We start from the raw sequence: 20,004 nt of genomic DNA, 5'->3' as shown, positions 1-20,004 counted from the left end.
GGGAAAGAGAAAAATTAAGATGGTGAATGCTCATACTTTCAGTACTTTTCTCACAATCCTGTATGGAATAAGCCATTCCTAGTTCCATGGGTTGTGCATTATTGCAAAGAGCAAACACCTCAGGCACCTCTCCCAAATCAGTTACTGAGCAGTCTGCCGGGACACAGGGATCTGCCTAATTATACATTATATTTTATGTGAAATAATGTATTTATTATTAAATGATTTTTAAATTAGTAAGATATGCCTTTCTTGTCACAAATAGATATTTGAGCTGGGATACTCCTCAAGAGGTAATGGTTGTAAAGTCAGCTCAGAATAAGCTCCCTGCAGCAGCACGGCAGGTGAGTTTGTTAAAAAAGTCTATTGTTCTTAAATTTTTACAAAATGGATTAAAAAAATGTATGAGGACAGAGATGGAGACAGGCTTGGTTAGTTATGGAAGAAGATGAAGGTGTCCTACCATTAATAAATGTCTCAAGTATAATAATTATACTCAGTATTGTTGTTGTTCCTTCCCAGGCAGGTATCCAACAGTCCGTATTGTTCTATCTTGCTGTATTCCAAGTTTTGCCTCTTTCATTTATTGGAATGCTAGAAATAAACAAAAAGGTAAGTGCATTCCTCTGTTAGTTGTGATCTCTACTGTAGTTGTATCAGAGGCATGGTTTAGGCAATTGCCCCAGAACTTCAGAAGAAACACTAACAGCTTGTAGAAGCATAGTGCCCTGAAATGTTAACTAACAGTAATGTTCTTGTGTCTTATTGGGTATTGGTGTTAATTTGAATGACCAGAAAACAAAATAAAAATGCATTCTGCTATTGGGTTACTCTTTGACATGTAGAAAGACTTTAGCCTTTACTTACAGCAGTCGTAAGAATCAGGGAATGCTAAAATGCTTGTAGACTTCAGCTCTTTAAGGAAAGATAGATGTGCCCCTGATCCACTCCTAGAAATAGTCCATGAATTCTATGTGCAGTTACAAATGTTTCAAACTTGTATTATCATTGATATCAAGTGGCAAAATGTAAGTATGTGTCTTGCTTTATAAGTGAGGAGCAAAAAACCTTTCCGAGGTCAATTTGTGACCTGTACGTAAGCCAGATGGCAAGTTTTACTGTTCTGGTGAAAAAATATGTCTATTTTAAGTCAAGGTAGCTCTGGATTCAACTTATAAATGGAACAGTACAAACATGTAAGCTCTGTCTTCAAAGCTCAGTGAGCTACAGTCTCATTTGGGGTCCAGAGCTATTAGTAGGTTTTAGCTGGTGCTGGGTTGGGTTGAGGCTGTAATTGGCATTGGGCTGCCAAATGAGGGAGTGGGGTTAAACATTTTGATATGGGCCCATAAAAGTTTAGGACCACTGTGTGTATTGTTCAGTTCATAATTATTAAGACTGGAAAAGGTATTACTGGTATCAAAGGTATTCTCGGTCTGGTTAGGAAGGGCGTGCCACATTCGTCATAGTCATAGCAGGTGACACGGCTAAAAGAATAATTCTTCAGTTGGGCCTGCACTGAGTTTAGGGTTGGAAGTCTGTAATGAGTTGGTGTCTGGAAGACACTGAGACCTAAACCAACAAATATAATGAGAAAGAGTCATAAGACTAAACAAAAGGCAAGATCTCAGTAATACATTCTCAGGAATGTATCTTCTGGGACCAAACTGATCACAAGATCATTGATAGTGTTAAGATTTGAAGTAATATTTTGCATTTCTTTTTCTTTTTTTTTCAGTTGTTTTTAAGCCTGTTTTAACCCTGGTTTAATTGCTTTTTCATGTAGTGATTCAGATTAAAGAAATGAAAACTCTACATTTCCAAGCATCTCTCTTAAAAAAAAATTTAAGAACTTCACGTGCTGTTACTCATTAAGTATTAAGAATTAGTTTGTTGGGTTTTTCTCAGTGGAGATGTGTTAAGCAGTGGCACAAATGAATACTGCATAATTATTAAAAGGGGTAAGTCAGCTTCTCATGTATGTGTCTAATTTGGATTCAGAGAGGATACTATACTCTGTGGCAGCTGGATAATGTAGTTTAAGTGCAGCTGTGCACAGTCATGATTAGACTAGTATTTTACCCTGGTGATGAAGAAAGAACAGAAGATCTGAAATCAGTACTTTTAGACTGAGTTGTTAGCTTTGCTAACATTCCTGTAGGATGCTGGGTAATATAATTATTTATGTAGGATAATAACTGGGTAGCATGATATGCAGATATACTGAGAATTGATTTGAGAATGAATCTACTTGCAAAATATGACTAATCTATCCTCAGGTGTTACTGCAGTGTGAAGAATTATAGAAACTCAGCAGAACAAATGAGTTACGGAAAGCTTCATGAACTAAAACACTGGTCCTAGGATTTGGTCAGAATAAAAAATGGAAGTGATTGCAAAATTAAGGACATAATGACAGTATTTTGCATTGTCTCCCAGTTATTTGTACCCTAATAGAATATTTTTCTCTTCCTTTTTTCCAGATATTTGGTAATAGTGTGACAGATGTTGCTGTTTCTAATGGAATCTTGATTGTAATGTATAGCATGGGTCTGGTCAGGCTCTATAACTTCCAGGCCATCTTGGAACAGGTAAGGAAATACAAAATTGTTCATTGAGTCCTATTTTGGGGGAATAAATCATAACTATTCATGTAATGCCACATAGGTGCATGGGGAATGTGTCAAAGGGTAGAGTTCTTGCCCAAATCTATTTACAGTCAGAAGATGTAAATGGGTATATGATCAGAAAATTCTACCCACATCAGTTACAGGTGGCAAAACGTAACAGATCCAGGGTCAGACGGGCACTTCCGCGCAGACAGAGAGGAGCTACATAAACGCCAGATCAGAGTGTACTCTTCTTCACACACCTAGTCTGTAGTTACTAGATGAGTGTTAAGGCTAGAAACTGGTGAGCATGGAGGATCGTTTGATCTGAAACGGAACTGCAGCGAGACTTTTGAGTTTATGTTCTTCCAATGAAAATCAAATGTTAATTCAAAAATAAGACTTCAAGCAGTATTTAACAAGATAAAGAATGCAGTAGTAACTAAACACCAAGTAAATATGCATCAAGAAAACTAAATTCTTCCATGTTATTTTAGTTCATGCAACAGCCGTTTGATTTGGGACAGGAATTCAACTGGAACGGTCAAGGGGGAGTTGTAGGAAAGTATCCATTTGGTCTTCCATGTAACATTAAAATAACAGGTATTTATGTTCTTTGTATTATCTGGGCTGGTGGCTTTTATGGATAAATTATGACTGATTTCACATGAAGAAAAAAACATTAGAATTACTATATTCATATTGTGCTGTAGCTGTATTTCTGGCTTTATGTTATAATAAAAATGTGCTTTGCTTTACTTCTAATTACAAGAATTAATTGCATAGGACTTAGAGAACTAGTATAGCAACAAGGCTTCTTGAAAAACTTCCTAAGCGATGCATGGAAGTGGAAACTCCTTCTTTATTTCTGAGACACAACTGCTCTTGAGAAAGAGGACGGGCTAGTACAGCTGTTAGTAGCACCTGGAAACAGTATATGGTATGTAAGCAAAAAATGTGAGCACATTTAATCTAACTTGCAGAGGGAATTAAAGGAGATCAAACACAATTTGTCTGAGTTTGATCATTCTAAGTTGTCAGAAATGTGCCAGTTTCAATAAAATGAATTCCTGAAAACAAACTATCTATTAAAAAACAATTCTTATGCCTCAAATCAATAACTTATGAGTGTTCTGCTTTAGATAATAACTTTAATGTATCTGAAACCAAACAGTCATTTCTGTTGGTGCATTTAAGATTAGAATTTGGTGCTAAGAATCTTAATGAAGGACCAAAGCTTGGGACTTTCTTGAAACTTTTTTTTTTACTTTAAAAATACATTCTCACAAGTTCACACTTAAGGTATGTCAAAAAAACCCACCAAACAGTAGGTTTCACCAATATCAAATGATGCATGCTTTTATATCTTCAGTTTTGAATGTTTCTGTATTAAATTGTTTTTACAGGTGACTGTCCACATAAAAAATGCTTTTGATCTTTGTGTTCACAGTGAAAGACAGTATCAGGGAAGCCAAACCAGTTTTACGTAAACCTGAGGAAATACACAAAGATAAAATACAGACTTATATACTGAAGGCTTTCAGCTATAATGCAAAGTTTTATCAAAATAAAAGGGTGCTATAATTGATGACTCAGGTTCTGCAAAGGAAAATTTCTCTCATTTTCCTCTCCATCTCAGTCTGCAAAACCACAATTTAATGTTAGGGGCCCTGTGGAAAACATGCTGTGGGAGCTTTAATACAAAGCGTATACCAGATTTGTCCTTAGGTCTTACAGATCGTTAGAGTTTTTAGTTTTGAGATTTAAAACCAATGTACTGGAGAAAACATTTTTGATCTTGAATCGTATTCAGGAATTTGTGGTTAGGAAGTTTTGTACTCATGACAGACATTTGCAAAGGCTGCTCTTTGCAGATAGTTGCATTCCTGTGGGTTTTGAGCTGTGTTCTTTGAGAAGGCCAACTGACTGTTCAGTGTGTTGCAGTGCTTCAGTGAGCGAGATTTTAACAGTTTCAGAGTATTTACTATAACTTAACTACATGTAATTTTACTTCTTACTTAGTCCTAGCCTCCCTACAGAAATTGCCTGAAGGGATGGAAGTTACTATAGTGCTGTTTTATGGGGTGTTAGGTACCCCAGAGCAAGTGTATAGAGATCAAAACTTAGAGGCTACCACATACCTACCATCATTTAACAGCCATTAGTCACAGTGGAAGGAATGGAAAGGTACCTATAAATCTTCATTCTGTCACTTTCTGAAAGATCGAGAACTTAAAACTGTAGTTCAATTTATTATTAGAGGATACAGTAATTTCATTTTTTTTTTATTTTTTTTTTTTTTACGTTTAGAACAAATACTTGTTAGTGCTGCCAGGAACAAGTTTATAGCTTTATGCTGAGATGTGAGGATGTGTAAGGAAGAGGACAACGAAGCTCGACTGGAGATTGAAAACTGGCAATGCTACAGAAAGGACTTAAAAACAATGAGAATAGATGGTGTGGGGCAACAAGAGTGAGTGGCTCATAGCAGGAAATAGGGAGTTTAGGCAGCAGAGTCACGCTGTCATACTGGCTTAGGTGGCTATGATCTTGCAAATCTTTGCCAAATGAACATTAAAAAAAAGCATATTTTATCAGCAGCCTGTATTGCTTAGGATTGATATATTATTGAAACACATTTAAATCTATCATTTAGTCCATCCACCAGAATTTTTGAGGGGCCTTGCAATACATTCTTTATTTCTAAAGAAAAAGTCAATAGGATTAAAATTTTAACAAATTTCCTTGACTAATTTTCCATTTTTTGGCAGATTTTAGTATGAGTAAGTCCTCTGGTTATGTCTCCATGTGGAACATTGTCTACATTTTCAGCAGATGTCTCAGTTTTTATAAGCTATACTTCAGTGTATCTTGCACAGAATCTCACAATTCCTATGTGTTAGGCCAAAAGACAACTAGAAGACAGCTAATTTCCGCTTAGGGAAGACTTCATTTCCATGGGTAGTGAGCTAATTCCTTTCAGTCTATATGGCTAAATTCCTGGAAACATGAATGAAGGAAAAATAGGGAAGCACTATGTAAATGCAATTTCTGGTACCATGTGACATCTTAGCACCATTGGTTAGGTTCTGGATAATTACCTAGACTAAGCAGGAAAATAACAAGTAAAAATCTGGATGAGACCTTTGGAACACAAGTCCAGATAAAAACCTTGTTTTCCTCACAGTAATTCATCTTTGGCTTTTAAATTCTGCCTGTTTAAATGCCCCTTGTAATTGCAGATTTTCTCCACATTTTGTCAAAATTTTTTTCCAGCACTTCTCTGTAGTGTTGGAAGGAGCTGATCTTCAGTCTAAAGTCGATTCAGTTATAGCAGCTGTAGAAATTGCTTTCATTTAGCTAGCTGGTAGGAGTTGTCAAGCTCCGTGCAGTATACTTCGTTCAAAGATGCTTCTTTTATTTATCGTACAGAAGACTTGTAAGAATGACATATTACATCGTTATAATTTATCCCAAGTGAACTGAAGGGAAAACTAGATAACCTTTTGCCATTAACTACAAAAATTCCTAGATTTGTATTGATTTTAATGAACTTGGCTAGAGATTGCATTCATTGTGGTCCACATTACTTTGTTGTATTATGCAAAAGGAGAAGAAATATTCAGATCTGGGTATCTTTCTGCATTTAGTTCTGTTATTTGAGATTGCTGCAGTCAGCCTGTTTCCAGCTATTTACCACTATTTTTCCCAAGAGAATAACGACCCTTTTGATATGCTTTTTCATCTGTTCACACGTATGTGTACTCTCATTCAGATAAGCTGGATTAATTTTAATTGTTTGCTTACTGGTTTTGCTTATCCAGCTCATTTGGAATGCAGTAGGTCAAAGGTATCAGAGGAGCAGTTTAGCATGAAGGTCTGAGAAGGCAATAACCTTCCACAGGGAAGTGCAGATGCGTGCCTGGGTGCTAGGTGAGGTAGCATAGCTGGTGCTAGAGAAAAGATCACAGCTAATGTATTTCTATTAATCGCTTTATTGGAATTTAGAATTTTAAGGATCAATGGAATTATGATTGTTCTACTAACGGTGTTAACATTACCGAATATTTGCAGATACCCCACCTTTGCTGTTTGAAGCATCTTCTCTGGAGAATGCATTTCAAATTGGAGGCTACCCTTGGCATTATATCATCACACCTAACAAGAAAAAACATAAAGGAGTCTTCCATATTTGTTCTCTGAAAGACAATACTTTGGTAATATATTCAGATAGCAGCTTCTCTGAAATGAATGTGTATCACACATTTGTCTTCATCTCTTCTTCTACTAGCGGTCAAGGTAACAATACTCTCGTTTTCCAGTGTGGTCCTCTCACAGGCATCACCCCACAGTGTTACATCTGCTGTCCTGTGGAGTCACCTGTAAAATGTTTTCTTCTGCATTAGTACTGCTTCTGATGTTTCCTTCATGCCAAAATAATTGTAGCACTTGTCAATGCCACCTAGTACTGTATTCTTGTCTTAAAAGCTAAGGCTCAAGCAGAATCTCGTTACCTGGTAACTTGCATGGTAACATCTTAAGACTAGCCAGCCTACCAAATGACATCAATAAAGACACATTTTAAGTTTTAAGAAATTGCAGAATAAGTCTCCTTAACGTTTGTTGTTGTTTATCCCTGATTTCTACCTCTTCTCTCTCCTTAGAAAGATTACTCAGTTTAATTCAGCATTCCTAATTATTTTTGTTTATGTATTATTCGTCATATATTCTTTTGCGTGAGCTCTCCAACTCAGCTTTTATTTTGGATCTGAATTTGACCTGAAGATAATTCTGTAATATAGGCAGCTTCTAGGCCTGTTAGTTCAGGGTTCTTCACTAACAAAACTTCTTATCTGTAAATGTCTTTGTCTATTTAACTAGCCTGATCAAGTCAATGATCCCCTCCTATCTCTTATTTTCAAAACAGATTTTTCAGATCTTTTCTTGCTGAAGAGCAGTTTTGATTCAAAGTAACTTGTACAATCCTTTCTCACCTAGTCTTTTCTATGCAGGTCCATACATTTCAAAATTTAAATGATCAGGCTCAGCACAATTTAACACTGCCAAAGTCCCAAGATTTTTAGCCAATACCAAGCTATTTTTTGTAGAGTTTACATACTCCACAAATATTTGCACAAAAGAAGCTGAGCCTGAGGTTTGAAGCTCAAGCCTAAGTTTGTGCTAATGCTTTTCTTATGTCTTGACAAATTTCATGTCTTTGACACCCGAATTGCTGGAATTGTTGAAGTGTTTGCAGAGTGTAGGCTAAATCTTCCATTTGCTTAGTTTCAGGAGAGGTAGGACCATGTATAGCCATGGCACAAGGCTATTGCTTATTGCCTGTTAAAACAAGTTGAAGCTATTTCATTAGGTATCTTGAGAATTGGAAATTAGTCTTCTTTTCATTAATATTATTGTTGTTCCACTGATATCCTTTCTTGTCATGATTATGAGCAATACTTAAAAACCTTCAGAGGCATATGGAGAGGAGCTCAGTATTTCCTCTTTCATTAGATCTGTGAGATCTTCTAAATACTAATATTCTAAGCTTTTTCTTCTTTTTTCAGGCAAAAAATGGCATACAGGATATGAAATGCTGTTCACTGGAGCCTGACTGGATATATTTCCATCCAGATATGTCAGGTAGAATAATCCACGTGGGACCAAATTTAATAAAGTATGAGCCTTTTTTCTTTTTTTTTTTCAAATCTCATTTTCATTAGAGGAAAAGTTATGTAACTGCATAAATTCAGTAGTTGGACAATTTGCAGGCCAAAACAAATTTGGAAGCCCTAGAAACTGTAAAACTGTCAGAATCAGGACTGCTGGTAGAAACATCTACAGATTTCTATGTGATAATTTTTTTATGTGATATTTTGAAATGAAAAATGCTGAAGGACCACTGTCTTAAAATTTCACTGATTGAAATAAATTCTTTTTGTGTTTTATGTATATTTCAGTTATCCTCCATGTTTCAACATACCTGGGTTTTTTTAATGATACAGAAGTGTTGTAGGTGAATTAGAATACATAGCTTATTTTACAATTTACGTTTCTTTTGTAGAGTCTTGAAGCTTAAGGAAGTTCAGAATAATACAGATCAAGCGGAGATTGCAGAAGATTTTACAATTGTGGCCAACAGAGAAAACTGTGTGAGTTTACTGTCCAAGATCGCAATCTATCATACTTAGCAATACACAAGGGTTTTGTGTATGTGAGTAATCACTGTGGTTTGTGGGCTCAATTCAGAGTTTATTGAAAGAAATTCCATGTAATCATTGGACTTAAGCTGTAGGAAAAAAAATTTTGAAAACAGTAACACTTGCAGGATAGTCTTCTAGACCTCCAGTAGATAGTTTTCTAGACCTCCCGTCTTATTTTTAGTTTTCAGCATTCTTCATGGTGTACAGTGTAACCATGTATAACTGATATAAAACATACTTATAAGGTGGTGACAGATTTCCTTCAAAAGAAGGTGCCACCAAGTCATAATTTTGTGCACCTCTGGTGCTCAAGCAAGTTAATCATACAAATGCTGCAAATGTTTCAAGTCTCTTGTAACTTAAGGGTAAGTCTTCATAAGACAACACAGACGTAACATTGCTTCCAGAAGTCTGGGGTTTTTCCTGGCCATGCATGTCTGCCGCTCCCCTGGGACAGATTTGGCTTTCATCTAACCAAATCAGAGCCAAATCAGTGCACTAACAGAATAATAACCAAGCAGAAAATGTAAGTACTTGTCTGCTTACTTGGTCAGCTGAGCTGGAGCTGAACAGAACTGAATCACCTGCGGGTCAGATGAGTGCAGGAAGGTAGAACCAAGTGGCAAGGGGATGATCTAAATCTCCTGGTAGAAATGCACTGTTAAATCACCTTGGTTGTTTCATTATTTTCTTTGTGATAGAAAATCACAAAGACAACCCAAATATCAAAAAGGATAAAGAGAACACTTGTGAAAAAAGTTATTTGGCAGTGCCTGGAACTGTCATTTTGTATCAGTATACAAAGTTAGTTTTACATAAAAGGAAGTTTTTATAGTTAGAGTACTGTAAAGTTCCTAGAAATCAGTGATACTAATTTTGAAGCTTCCGCAGAAGAAAAATTTTATTAAAAATCTACGCTAACTCAGGAATAAAACTTCCACTGAATTCAGAAAACATAAACTTTGTCATCTAATGACTTTATTTATTTTTACATTTATTTATTTTTACATTTATTTAGGGTTTGTTTAGATAACTTCTGTTTCAGTCAGAGCAAAGAGATAGGACTTCTAAACCTGTCTGTGATGCGTCTTTTCCTTTTGACTTCCATTAAGACACTGATACCCCAGTTTTGAATGTTTCTGGTGTGAAGGAAGCCCAGTGGAAGCAGCTGTGGTGGTTTAAGTTGCTATTTTCCCTGTCTTCTGGAAGTAAGAGTTTTAGAAACAAATTGGTGGTGACTTAGCTCTCCTAATTCTCATTGTAGTATCTTGGCTCTATTCACTTCTATTCTAAAAATTACGGTAGCTGAGAACCTCTGAGGAGAAGTAAACATCAGTAATATTTCAACTAAAGCCACTGAGATTATGAACCCTCATAAAGAAGAGATAGCAGCTCTAGGGCCTTGCATAGCTAAGGAGTAAAACAAGATCCCAGAGATTAAAACAAGGTCAGAAAGCAAAAAATCATGAAATAGATACATTCCCAAATAGGTAGGAAGAAACATTGTAGCTCTGAAGTCTAGAGACACTTTTTTCTTTTTCTTCAAAGGTGAACAGTGCTGTTACTGTAACAGCTTCTGGTCGAGTGGTGAAAAAGCGTCTTAACTTGCTGGATGATGACCCAGAGCAAGAGGTAACTGATGTAGTGAGTAAGAACAGTTCATGGATTATTTAAGAAGTTTAGCTAGCCAAAAGTCATTCTTGTTTCAGGTGCAGTGGCTGTAACTATTAGCTGTGTTAATCTTTGAGTTCTTTATTCCTCTTCTGTCTTTCTGTCTTCTTAACTTCTAATTATTTCATTTGCCCTCTCTGTCATCTTTTCTCCTTGTTTGATATTTGTACTTTGGATAATCTCTTTCTTTTAAGAACTGATCATATGCCCCATGATACCATCATAACTCCGTGTGACTTCAGTGGCACAGAAATGAGTTGTTAATGTGATGAACCATTACTCTTCATTCAGACATCCACTTTAAATACTTCTTGTAAAGCATTTTATAAAATGAAAGAACATTTCTTTTTTTCCTCTGCATTAGATTCCTCTAGTATTTGATACAGTATCTCTAAACTGTATTTTTCTCTCTCAGTTACTTTTGATTAGATAGTAGGATAAAGTATTTAATACTTCCTTTAAGTAACTGCTTCTTGAGAGTGAAAACACCACATGCCTTGGTGTTGAGTCATCAAGAGATTCTGAAGAATATTTTTTTAGCTCTCTAGAGCTGGAGCTGTAATTGACATAAGCACAACAGTTAAAATTCATGGCAGTAATTTCTGTCCTTTCTGAGGAAATAGATTTTACTGTGGTAAAAATACGAGACAGTCCAATTATAACCCTGGAGGCCTGCAGTTCATTTCTATTCACTTTTTTTTAAAAAAAACATAATAAAAATCATAATCTGCGCACGATTTATTTGTGATTCCAGTAGAAATTTTTTCCATCATGGAAGGAAAAGACTGGCCTGAAGACAGTGAGATAGAGGCAATTAAAGCAGTTCACAGTCTTACACCTTTTGATCTCATTTCTTCACTGTGACGTACTCTGTGGAGTGAGGACAAGCTCTGTATAGAACAGATTGGTGTTCACATGAATGGAATTACGCCAATATTTTGGGGGGAATTACTCATTCCCTCAAAACCAGTAATGGTTTTAAGCTATACTGTCTCTAGCATGTCTGCTTCAAGAGAGGGCATGGAGTTTAAATGTATTTCTTCTGTCACTTTCAAAGTACTTTATTCTGTTTCCTGTAGGATACATGTAAAATACATCTACTTGCACATTAGTATTGTTTAGAACATCACTTTCTTTTGTCTTAAGGAATTTTGCTGAAATATATTGAACAACATGTGTTCAGAAAGATGCCAGTTGGGTATCAGGCTGCCAAAGTTTCTTAATTGGACCAGAATACTTAAGAACTACATTTTTTTCCCATTCTGCATTCACCTGAAAGAAAAAGTGCTATGCAATTTTGGTAGAGGGGAATATGAATTTATGTTTGATTTGTAAAATTGAAGTTTTGTTTTATCCAAGACATTCAAAATTGTGGACTACGAAGATGAGTTGGATTTGCTGTCCACTGTGGCAGTTACTCAAATAGGAGCTGATGGAAGAGCTCACCTTGACTTTCATTGTAATGAACGTGGGATTCTACTTAAAAGTATTCCACTACTGGAGTCCTGGGATGTGGTAAGAATTCCTGTCTTTTGTTTAAACTAACACTTCCCCATACCCATTTAGCTACCATTTTTGTTCAGATTTGAAGCAGATACAGTGTTTCCAAGTGCTATGGATGAGATTTGTACAAAATCATAATCATAATTCAAAAAATTTAAGAATTCTATCAGACAGTAGTTCATTTATTTGAAAATCTCCATGATGTGAAGTTAAGATTTTTTCATTGGTTGATTTATTTGGTTTTTTTGGCTGGAGGAGAGGTTGTCTGTAGGTATTTTTTGAAGTATTTATCAACCTGAATAGTCACCCTCTGGCTAGTTATATCAGCTTAACTTTACAAACTGTAAATAGTCTCACTAGCTTAACTTGAACTGCTCATGCATAGAATTAAGCGTGGACCTCATTGTGTGTATATTTGGAGGGATGTAATGGACTGTTCACACAGTCTGAATTTAGGTGGACATCCAGCTTAGGTGGTCTGATATATTCAGCACCTCATTTACCATTGACTGCACAAGCAATTTAGGACCTTAAATCAGATGCTCTGAACTGCACTTAGATTCCTAAAATAGGCAGGTGGGAAACCTCTCAAAGTTTTAATATTCTGTCCTTTATCTGGAAGAGTAATCTGCATGTACCTACACAAAATAACTGTCTCATCATGGAGGGTCACCAATGTTAAAAGTTTTTTGTTCCCCAAGGAAAATGTTATGGGTATTAGCAAGGTGTGGAAATGGAGACTACAATCGGAATATGTTTTTTTCTCATTTCAGACTTACAGTCATGAAGTTTACTTTGACAAAGACCTTGTATTACATATAGAACAGAAGCCTAACAGGAAGTTCAGTTGTTATGTTTACCAAATGGTCTGTGATACTGCAAAAGATGATGGAAGTTCAAGCCACGAAAAACCAGAAAGAGTATTTTGTAAAAAAGGAGGGAGAATTTTTGAATATATTTAAGACATAAACAGCAACTACAGAGACTTCAGTTTGGATGTTATTTAAGGACTTCATACATATGAATTAGTCAGCTACAGTTTTTCAGGCAGAATTTCATCTTAACATTTTGTATTACTACATGAGGTTTTATTTCTTTTTTTCTCTATAACATTGTACACTTATCTGCAGTCCATAAGGGCTTTTCACGTATTCGTCAATTCATCATTAATACTAGATGCAGCATTTATTGCTTCTCTTCAGCAATTGGATTGAAACACTTGACATCAAGGAGATAGATGCGGGCATACTGATCATCTGCCATCTGCTGCAGTCTGTCATATATAGTTTTACCTATGCAACTTTAATACAGACTGTTAATTAAACAAAGTATATAAAACTGTATGGAATAAATTTTACATGCGGTATGAAAATGGCAGAGTTACCACTAAACCACTTAGACAAAATCCTTTTGTATGAGAAATAAAATCACTAGGGTTTTCGAGTTGTGTTTGTTTTCGTTTAAAGAGAAGTATGAATAAATTATGTATTTTTCCTGCCTTTTACTATATCTATATTATTTTGTGTATATATAAACCTAAGCAATTCTCTGGTTCTCGCTGTGTCAAGGGTCAAGAGTTGTTCAGTCTGAGCCAAAGCTGCCAGGTGCCTTCCAACCCAAACCATTCTATGATTCTATTTATTTTCTTCTATGTTTACTAATGAAGATGTGGATCATTCTAGCTGATACAAGAGCAAAACGCTCTAGAAAAGTTATAAAAATTATTGATTGTGGATTTGTATTAAAAGTGCAATGCAAAGGAAAAAGTGAAATACAATTGTGGGAAAAAAAGCAACACCAACAGGAGATCTAAGAAGGTAATGAAACAACAGTAGAAATAAAAAGCAGCATCAACACTCAGCTTCTTCCACCCTAGCTTCCTTAAAATTTCATTTAGTATCCAGGAAAGGGCACCTGTCCATTATCTACTACTATGTAACTAACTATATAAGTAAGATGTGAGGGTAAAAATTAAGATAAATCTATTGTTTTAGGCAGAAGATCCAACTTTTAGGAAAATATTGATATTTTGTGCTCATTTCTGTTTGAATTATTAAAGCAGTTCTTCTCAGAGCAAGACATTTAAACTTCATTGTTTATTAAATAGCTCGAGTATTGCTCATCAAGAGTTCGCTATACTTTCCAGAGAGTGTTACTTTTTAGGTTATTGCACTTTTGCAGTGGTATTCTGCTCAATCAACAACTGTACATTAGTGTCCATCTTTTGAAAAATGCAGCAATTTGCAGTGACCAAAAGGCAGCCCAGACCATGATGAAGGTGATTATGGGCTGTGTATAAGAAGTTCTGTCACTCTCAATACACAGCGTGTTGCTGCATTACAGATAATGACAGATGTTCCATCCTGGAAGGTCACACAGAGACATCTTCTTTCAGAAACAGGAGAGATGTTTCTGTTTTATCTTAAACACCTCAAAAGGTATTTTAAGAATAGAGAATCCAGAATGACTGGCCTGAACACATAGTCTGAGTATATTCACAGCCCTACTTAGGAATGGGCTGGGACACACCAGAGAAGCAGAATCACTAAATTCTTATGGATTGTGCTTCTTCAACTGTGAACAGCAGTGTTGCCTTCTGCACCTATGCAGAGCCCAAGAAAATTCTAAAAATAAGCTTCTGTTTGAACAGGAGGAAAACCCTGACCACAAGCCAGTTAGGTTTTTACATTTTTAAAAAATAACCCTGTATCTGAACCAAACACAAACACCCCACATGCTTGGTGTCAGCCCACCTGAATCAACAGCTTTGATTTCAAGCTAAATTTTGAAACAAAAACTCATCCATCAGAAAATTGTAGTACTTTATTTTGCCAGCAAATTCTACATCTAAGCATTTTTTGGTGACTGTTGCTGGCAAGGCTATACTAATGTGAAGTATTAAAATGATACAAAATTTGAATAAATGCATTAGATCTGACCTGTAGACCTACAGTTTGATGCCCATTTGTGATGATTCTAGAGCACTTACCTTTTTCATAATGTAAATTAGGTACTTGGAAATCTACACAATGTGAACAATTCAGTATACTAAAGAATAACGGTATTTGTAAAGTGGAGAAATTCTGAGGATATTAATGTGGTTTCCATTACAGAGGAAAAAATATTCTTGTGCACATGCCCAGCATGGTTATCTCTGTAACCAACAACATGTGACATTAGTACAAGAAAAGAGAAGGAAAATTGCCTTAAAAAAGCAGAAGTACCTTCAGAAGTAGTTTATTTCCCATTTAGAAATTCAGAAATTAAGATGGATAAAATACAGAACACAAAAGTATTCTTAATTTTTCACAGGCAGAAGTTAACTGCTCTGTGATCAGGAAACCTATTTACTGATAGTTTTCTGGTTACAAAAATCAGACTAAGGAATTATTGGTGTGAAATTCTGAGTTCCTTTACTTCCTGTATATTTCACAGGGGTGCTTACCACTCATGCTGTGGTTTCTTCAGTCTGCAGAGAAAGCCTCAAGCAATTAGATCAAATGCAGTCTCAAGTATCTGGATCAAGCGCATGCTTTAAAAGATTGAAGCTGAGAAGCTCATGCTGCTATTATTTTCACTAGCACTAGCCCAAGGAAGAAAGACTACCTGTATATACATATAAATGTAAATATATATGAGCTGTTAACATGAGTAAAAATTCTCAAACGTATATTTCAAATGTTGAACCGTAGGGATCTTAGCCACTTTTGTCAACATTCCCACTTAGGTAACTTCACCCAAACTTTCTGCATTTTCAGTGTGGAGAAATGTTTGTTTATTCTTTTTTCCTGGATATGCCCCGTCACTTTAACAGCACAGTTTCTTGGTCATTTTATTCTCATTTTTTCTTTTTTTTTGTCTTGAGAAAAATACCATTTATATTATTAACAGTAACTGAAGACTGCCAAAAACGCGCTAGCAAGAAACTTCCTTACAGAACAGTGACAGCTATCCCACATGATGGAAGAGCTAAGGAACAAATTAATTTGCTTCCCAGCTATGATAAACATTGCTATTAGGAATACTTGCTGGAAAGGACACCCATATAGGGTGGTATGTACACTGGGTGTTTTCTTAAAGAACAGTTGTGTGGAACTTCTGCTAACTGCTTCAAGCAAAGTCTCTGGGCACTCTGCCTGCAAAAAGAAAAATGTTTGTCTGGTAAGTAAAAAGGTCACAGATTACTGAATTCACGTTGGGTTTCACCTAAGGGTGTTTGATAAAATCTTTCTGCTGTTGCCAGAATATACAAAACCTAAATGATGTGAGCGAAAAACGGGAAGAAGTAGTCAAAATGTGGTTTTCTAAGGCTGAATCACAAAAGAATTTATAGAAAAACTGAGTTCTTTCGTAACTGCCACAGTCACCAGTACAAAATTTTTAAAGAGCTCCTTTTCTGGAAAGTGTGTGAATTGATCTGACATATATGTAGCAATGCCTCGCTAATAATAATTGCACAGCGTATCTGAACCTTTTATTTATCTCCGTGAACTGGAGAAATTTAATTATTCCCTGCTAGAGCAGAGAATTCAGACACTTCCTGCAAAAATGTTACTTTTGAAGAATGAATGAATGAATAGTATAGTAATTGTCAACTAGTCCAATTCATACTTGACAGAAGTTTCTGTGTATCAACAAGAATTCCGGGTGTCTCTCCTGATATGCAGACCAAATAAGTTATGAGTACTAAAAGAAGGAAGCAACTATTCCAGTATTTTAAATCAATGTATGAGATATTTAAGGGAACATCTTTGTTTTGCAGCTGTGTCACAGTCTTCAATTTTCGAAGAGGACCACTTGAAGCTTACTGCTTGCTAGACTTGGCATTTACGCAACTATAACTTTAGTATTTATTTCTGCTTTACTGAAGTTACAAAATGATGACCAAAATGACCTTCAGGAGCTCCAACGGAATTTTCTGTCAGTGTATTCTAATGTTAATAGATGGAATAAAGTAGCCAAGCTGCTTGCTTTGGATAGAAGAGATTAAAATGAACAAAACAGTGGAATTTTTTTTTAAATAAAAGGAATTCTGTGATTGTATGATTCTATCATTCTATGAACTAGGTATCCTAGCAGAGTGAAGAGTTACAATGGTGCATTTGTTCAGAACTGCTTTGGTTGGTATAGCTTAACAACTCTCTTAGTAAACTGGGAGTACAAATGCCTTATTCCTGCTCGAGTAAGAAAGGAATATTGTGTTCTTAGGAATGTTACATTTTCAGTGCACATTCCTCTCTGGAAGAGATAAAAGGAAGCTAAAATTCACTGGAATTACTCCAGAGAGTGGCTCAAGAGCTCTGGCTTACTTGAGATGCTGCAAGAGAAGAAATGTACCCCACGTGATCCATAGGATTGCAGGCTTGTCATTCAGTCCCCAGTAACAGCTGCTTGCCAGAAGCCGGATGGGAAAATTTTCCTGTTAACGTGTTTACTGGGATGCTCCAAGTTCAGACTCACACATTGGCAACTTTTCTGGTTATCTTCTGGATCTGCAGTTAGCCTCAACTTCCGGTATGTACATGTAGTGCCTGCCTCTAACACAGAACTTGCAGCACGGTTGTGGCACATCTCCATGCTCTGGGACAGAGATCTAGGAAGCTCCTGACCGTTGACACCATGCTCTTCCTCTTTTAGCCCTTTATACTGCCACTGCCCCTTCTTTCTACAGCCCAGAAACTGGACCGATTTTATAACTGTCTTACATTTGTGCAACAAAGCAGTATACCTCCAGCATTTCTAGAACAAGGTAATTTTATTATTATTTTTCTGCTTGACCATGACATCTCAGTGATGAGCTATCCGGACAGAGAAACAAAAAGGCAGGCCCAGAAGTACTACCCCATATTTATTTGTATTTGATAAACGTGAGAGGTATTTCCCAGTCAGTGCCTAGAGACTGAAAAGATGGAAAGGACTGGCTTGTCTTGGTAAGATATGTTTTGAGCCTATCTCTTGTCACTCAGTACATATTCACTGATATTGCTGCTGAGCAATGGGGAAGAAAATGAGAAAGAACAAGCCAAATAAAAAGTGCAAGCAGTAAAATTTTATCATCTTCCTTTAGCAGTTCCAAATACTACCCCACAGTTCCACAATTTTCAAAAATTTTTTACAAAAGTCTTTAAATTATTAGAAAAATATTTTACAACTCACAGCAGCAAAATTTCTATGTATTGAAGCCCAATACAGAGTTTCATTGCACAGGTAATAATGACTGGCCTATAACCAGTATAGAATTTTGGAGAAAAGCTGCATTATCTATCTTATTCTATCTCAGTGAAAGCCCCCTCCAGGGTGCAAAATAAGTAAAGATTTTTTTCTAGGAAGGGTCCCATTCAATAGCCACACTTTTTGGTGAAGATAAATTAGTGATGTCCTCAATAGCAAGGGTCAAATTGTTCTGCTTCTTAGACATAGAACTAGGTGCCAGAATGAATAAAAGGATCATTCTGGTTTGTCAGTGCCATTCAAACACTAATTTCTTAAACTCATTTGTCAGTATTACTCCTGGTAAGATAAATTTTGAAGCTTCCAAAAGAGTCAGTTAAATTAGCTGCCAAGACAAACCTGCTTGAACTATCTCAGCAGGTTTTTTGTTTGTAAGATGAACAGCCATCAGGTTTCTGAAAAACTCATCCAAATGCTTTGGGCGACATTGTAATGGAATGTCCTGTTATAAGGCTTGGATCTTCAATGACTTGTCCAGCATGGAAAAAAATAGATAAAGTTGTAGATGGTAAAAGAAACTTTAACGTCAGTCTAACTCCAGCTTTAACAAGTCAGGAACTAGTTGCTGGGGAAGGGAAGGGAAGGGAAGGGAAGGGAAGGGAAGGGAAGGGAAGGGAAGGGAAGGGAAGGGAAGGGAAGGGAAGGGAAGGGAAGGGAAGGGAAGATTTCAGTTGGAAGGGATTTACAACGATCATCTAGTCCAACTGCCTCAGCACTTCAAGGATGACTAAAAGTTAGTGTATGTTCTTATGGGCATTGTAGAAATGTCTTTTAAACACTGACAGGCTTTGGGTAACAACCCAAAAAACAACCTCTAGAAAGACTTTTTCAATGTTTGTCCAAGAAATACTTTCTAAACATTTCCTGTATTTTAAAAAGTTACATTAAAAGTGCAAAATAATGAACTACAGTGACATGATGTGCTGCTCTCAAAACAGTGACTGAAGCTGCCAAGCTGCCATGTACCACAGCCACAATACAGGCAGGAGTCCATTGCTGCCTCTTCAGAATAATCTGTGAATCTTTGTCTGTTTCGTGGGTCTTATTTTGTCTGTCTACTTGGTAGGTTCTTCCAGGTCTGAAGTCACAGTCATCCTACTCCTACACCTGACAATGCAGCAACCCAAAGAAAGACGTGTGTATTAGGTGATGTCCTGACAGAACTGCTCAGAGGGAGCACCACAGTGACAGAGTTGGTGCTGTACTGAAAAAACTTTGAGGTGCTCTAGGAAATAGAGGCTCTGGGAAAGAACAGAGATTATGGACCACTGTGGCAATGATTCTATGATTCCAATGGTTAAGAAAAGCAGGTGTTTGTTTATCCAAGAGATCCATATATGAAACTAGTTAGTATCTCTGTTACATTTACAGCAGTCCGTGAATCCAGTGGGAAGTAAATGGATGATGATGACAGAAAGCGTGCTCCAAATTACAGTCCACCAGTGTCTTTGAGCAGGTTCCTACTTTATATTTCTGTACACCATCTGCCTCCCCATCACAGCAGTGTTTCTGCTTTATCTGCTAGTGCCTGTGGCTGTGTTGGCTTATCTTTATGACAGGCCTGTAAATTCCTGTCGCCTTTTGGTGTCCTAACTCGCCACACCCGCCAACCTCCACTGCAACTGCGTGCACAAAACCTCAAACACCGAATCGCTTAATCCAGCGCCGGGGGGACCGAGGAGAGCTGGCAAGCGTGTAGAAAGTGCCTAAAAAAATTTTAAAAATAAGAAGTGCAACCCCCTCCTGGTGAAAAAGCGGCGCCGAGCGCGTCGAGGGACGCTGTCCCG

The 20,004-nt window shown here is 36.7% G+C and overlaps 1 protein-coding gene across 1 annotated transcript in view; it reads left to right on the top strand.

The window, feature by feature from the left end:
- Positions 1 to 13,112, top strand: part of DCAF17 (DDB1 and CUL4 associated factor 17) — a gene marked incomplete at its 5' end in the record, with an annotated part of 17,276 nt that extends 4,164 nt beyond the window's left edge. Inside the window, 10 exons of the mRNA XM_009866536.1 lie at positions 266 to 344; positions 523 to 612; positions 2,484 to 2,591; positions 3,107 to 3,212; positions 6,684 to 6,826; positions 8,177 to 8,286; positions 8,674 to 8,761; positions 10,361 to 10,444; positions 11,843 to 11,998; positions 12,760 to 13,112. Coding sequence (XP_009864838.1) covers positions 266 to 344; positions 523 to 612; positions 2,484 to 2,591; positions 3,107 to 3,212; positions 6,684 to 6,826; positions 8,177 to 8,286; positions 8,674 to 8,761; positions 10,361 to 10,444; positions 11,843 to 11,998; positions 12,760 to 12,948 — 1,153 coding nt within the window. The remainder of the gene's footprint in view (positions 1 to 265; positions 345 to 522; positions 613 to 2,483; positions 2,592 to 3,106; positions 3,213 to 6,683; positions 6,827 to 8,176; positions 8,287 to 8,673; positions 8,762 to 10,360; positions 10,445 to 11,842; positions 11,999 to 12,759) is intronic.
- Positions 13,113 to 20,004: the final 6,892 nt, after the last annotated feature.

The sequence above is a fragment of the Apaloderma vittatum genome, unplaced genomic scaffold (genome assembly GCF_000703405.1).
Source record: "Apaloderma vittatum isolate BGI_N311 unplaced genomic scaffold, ASM70340v1 scaffold3993, whole genome shotgun sequence".
Classification (NCBI taxonomy): Eukaryota; Metazoa; Chordata; class Aves; order Trogoniformes; family Trogonidae; genus Apaloderma; species Apaloderma vittatum.
Note: the sequence above shows the minus strand (reverse complement) of the source record. Positions and strands in the feature narration are given on the sequence as shown.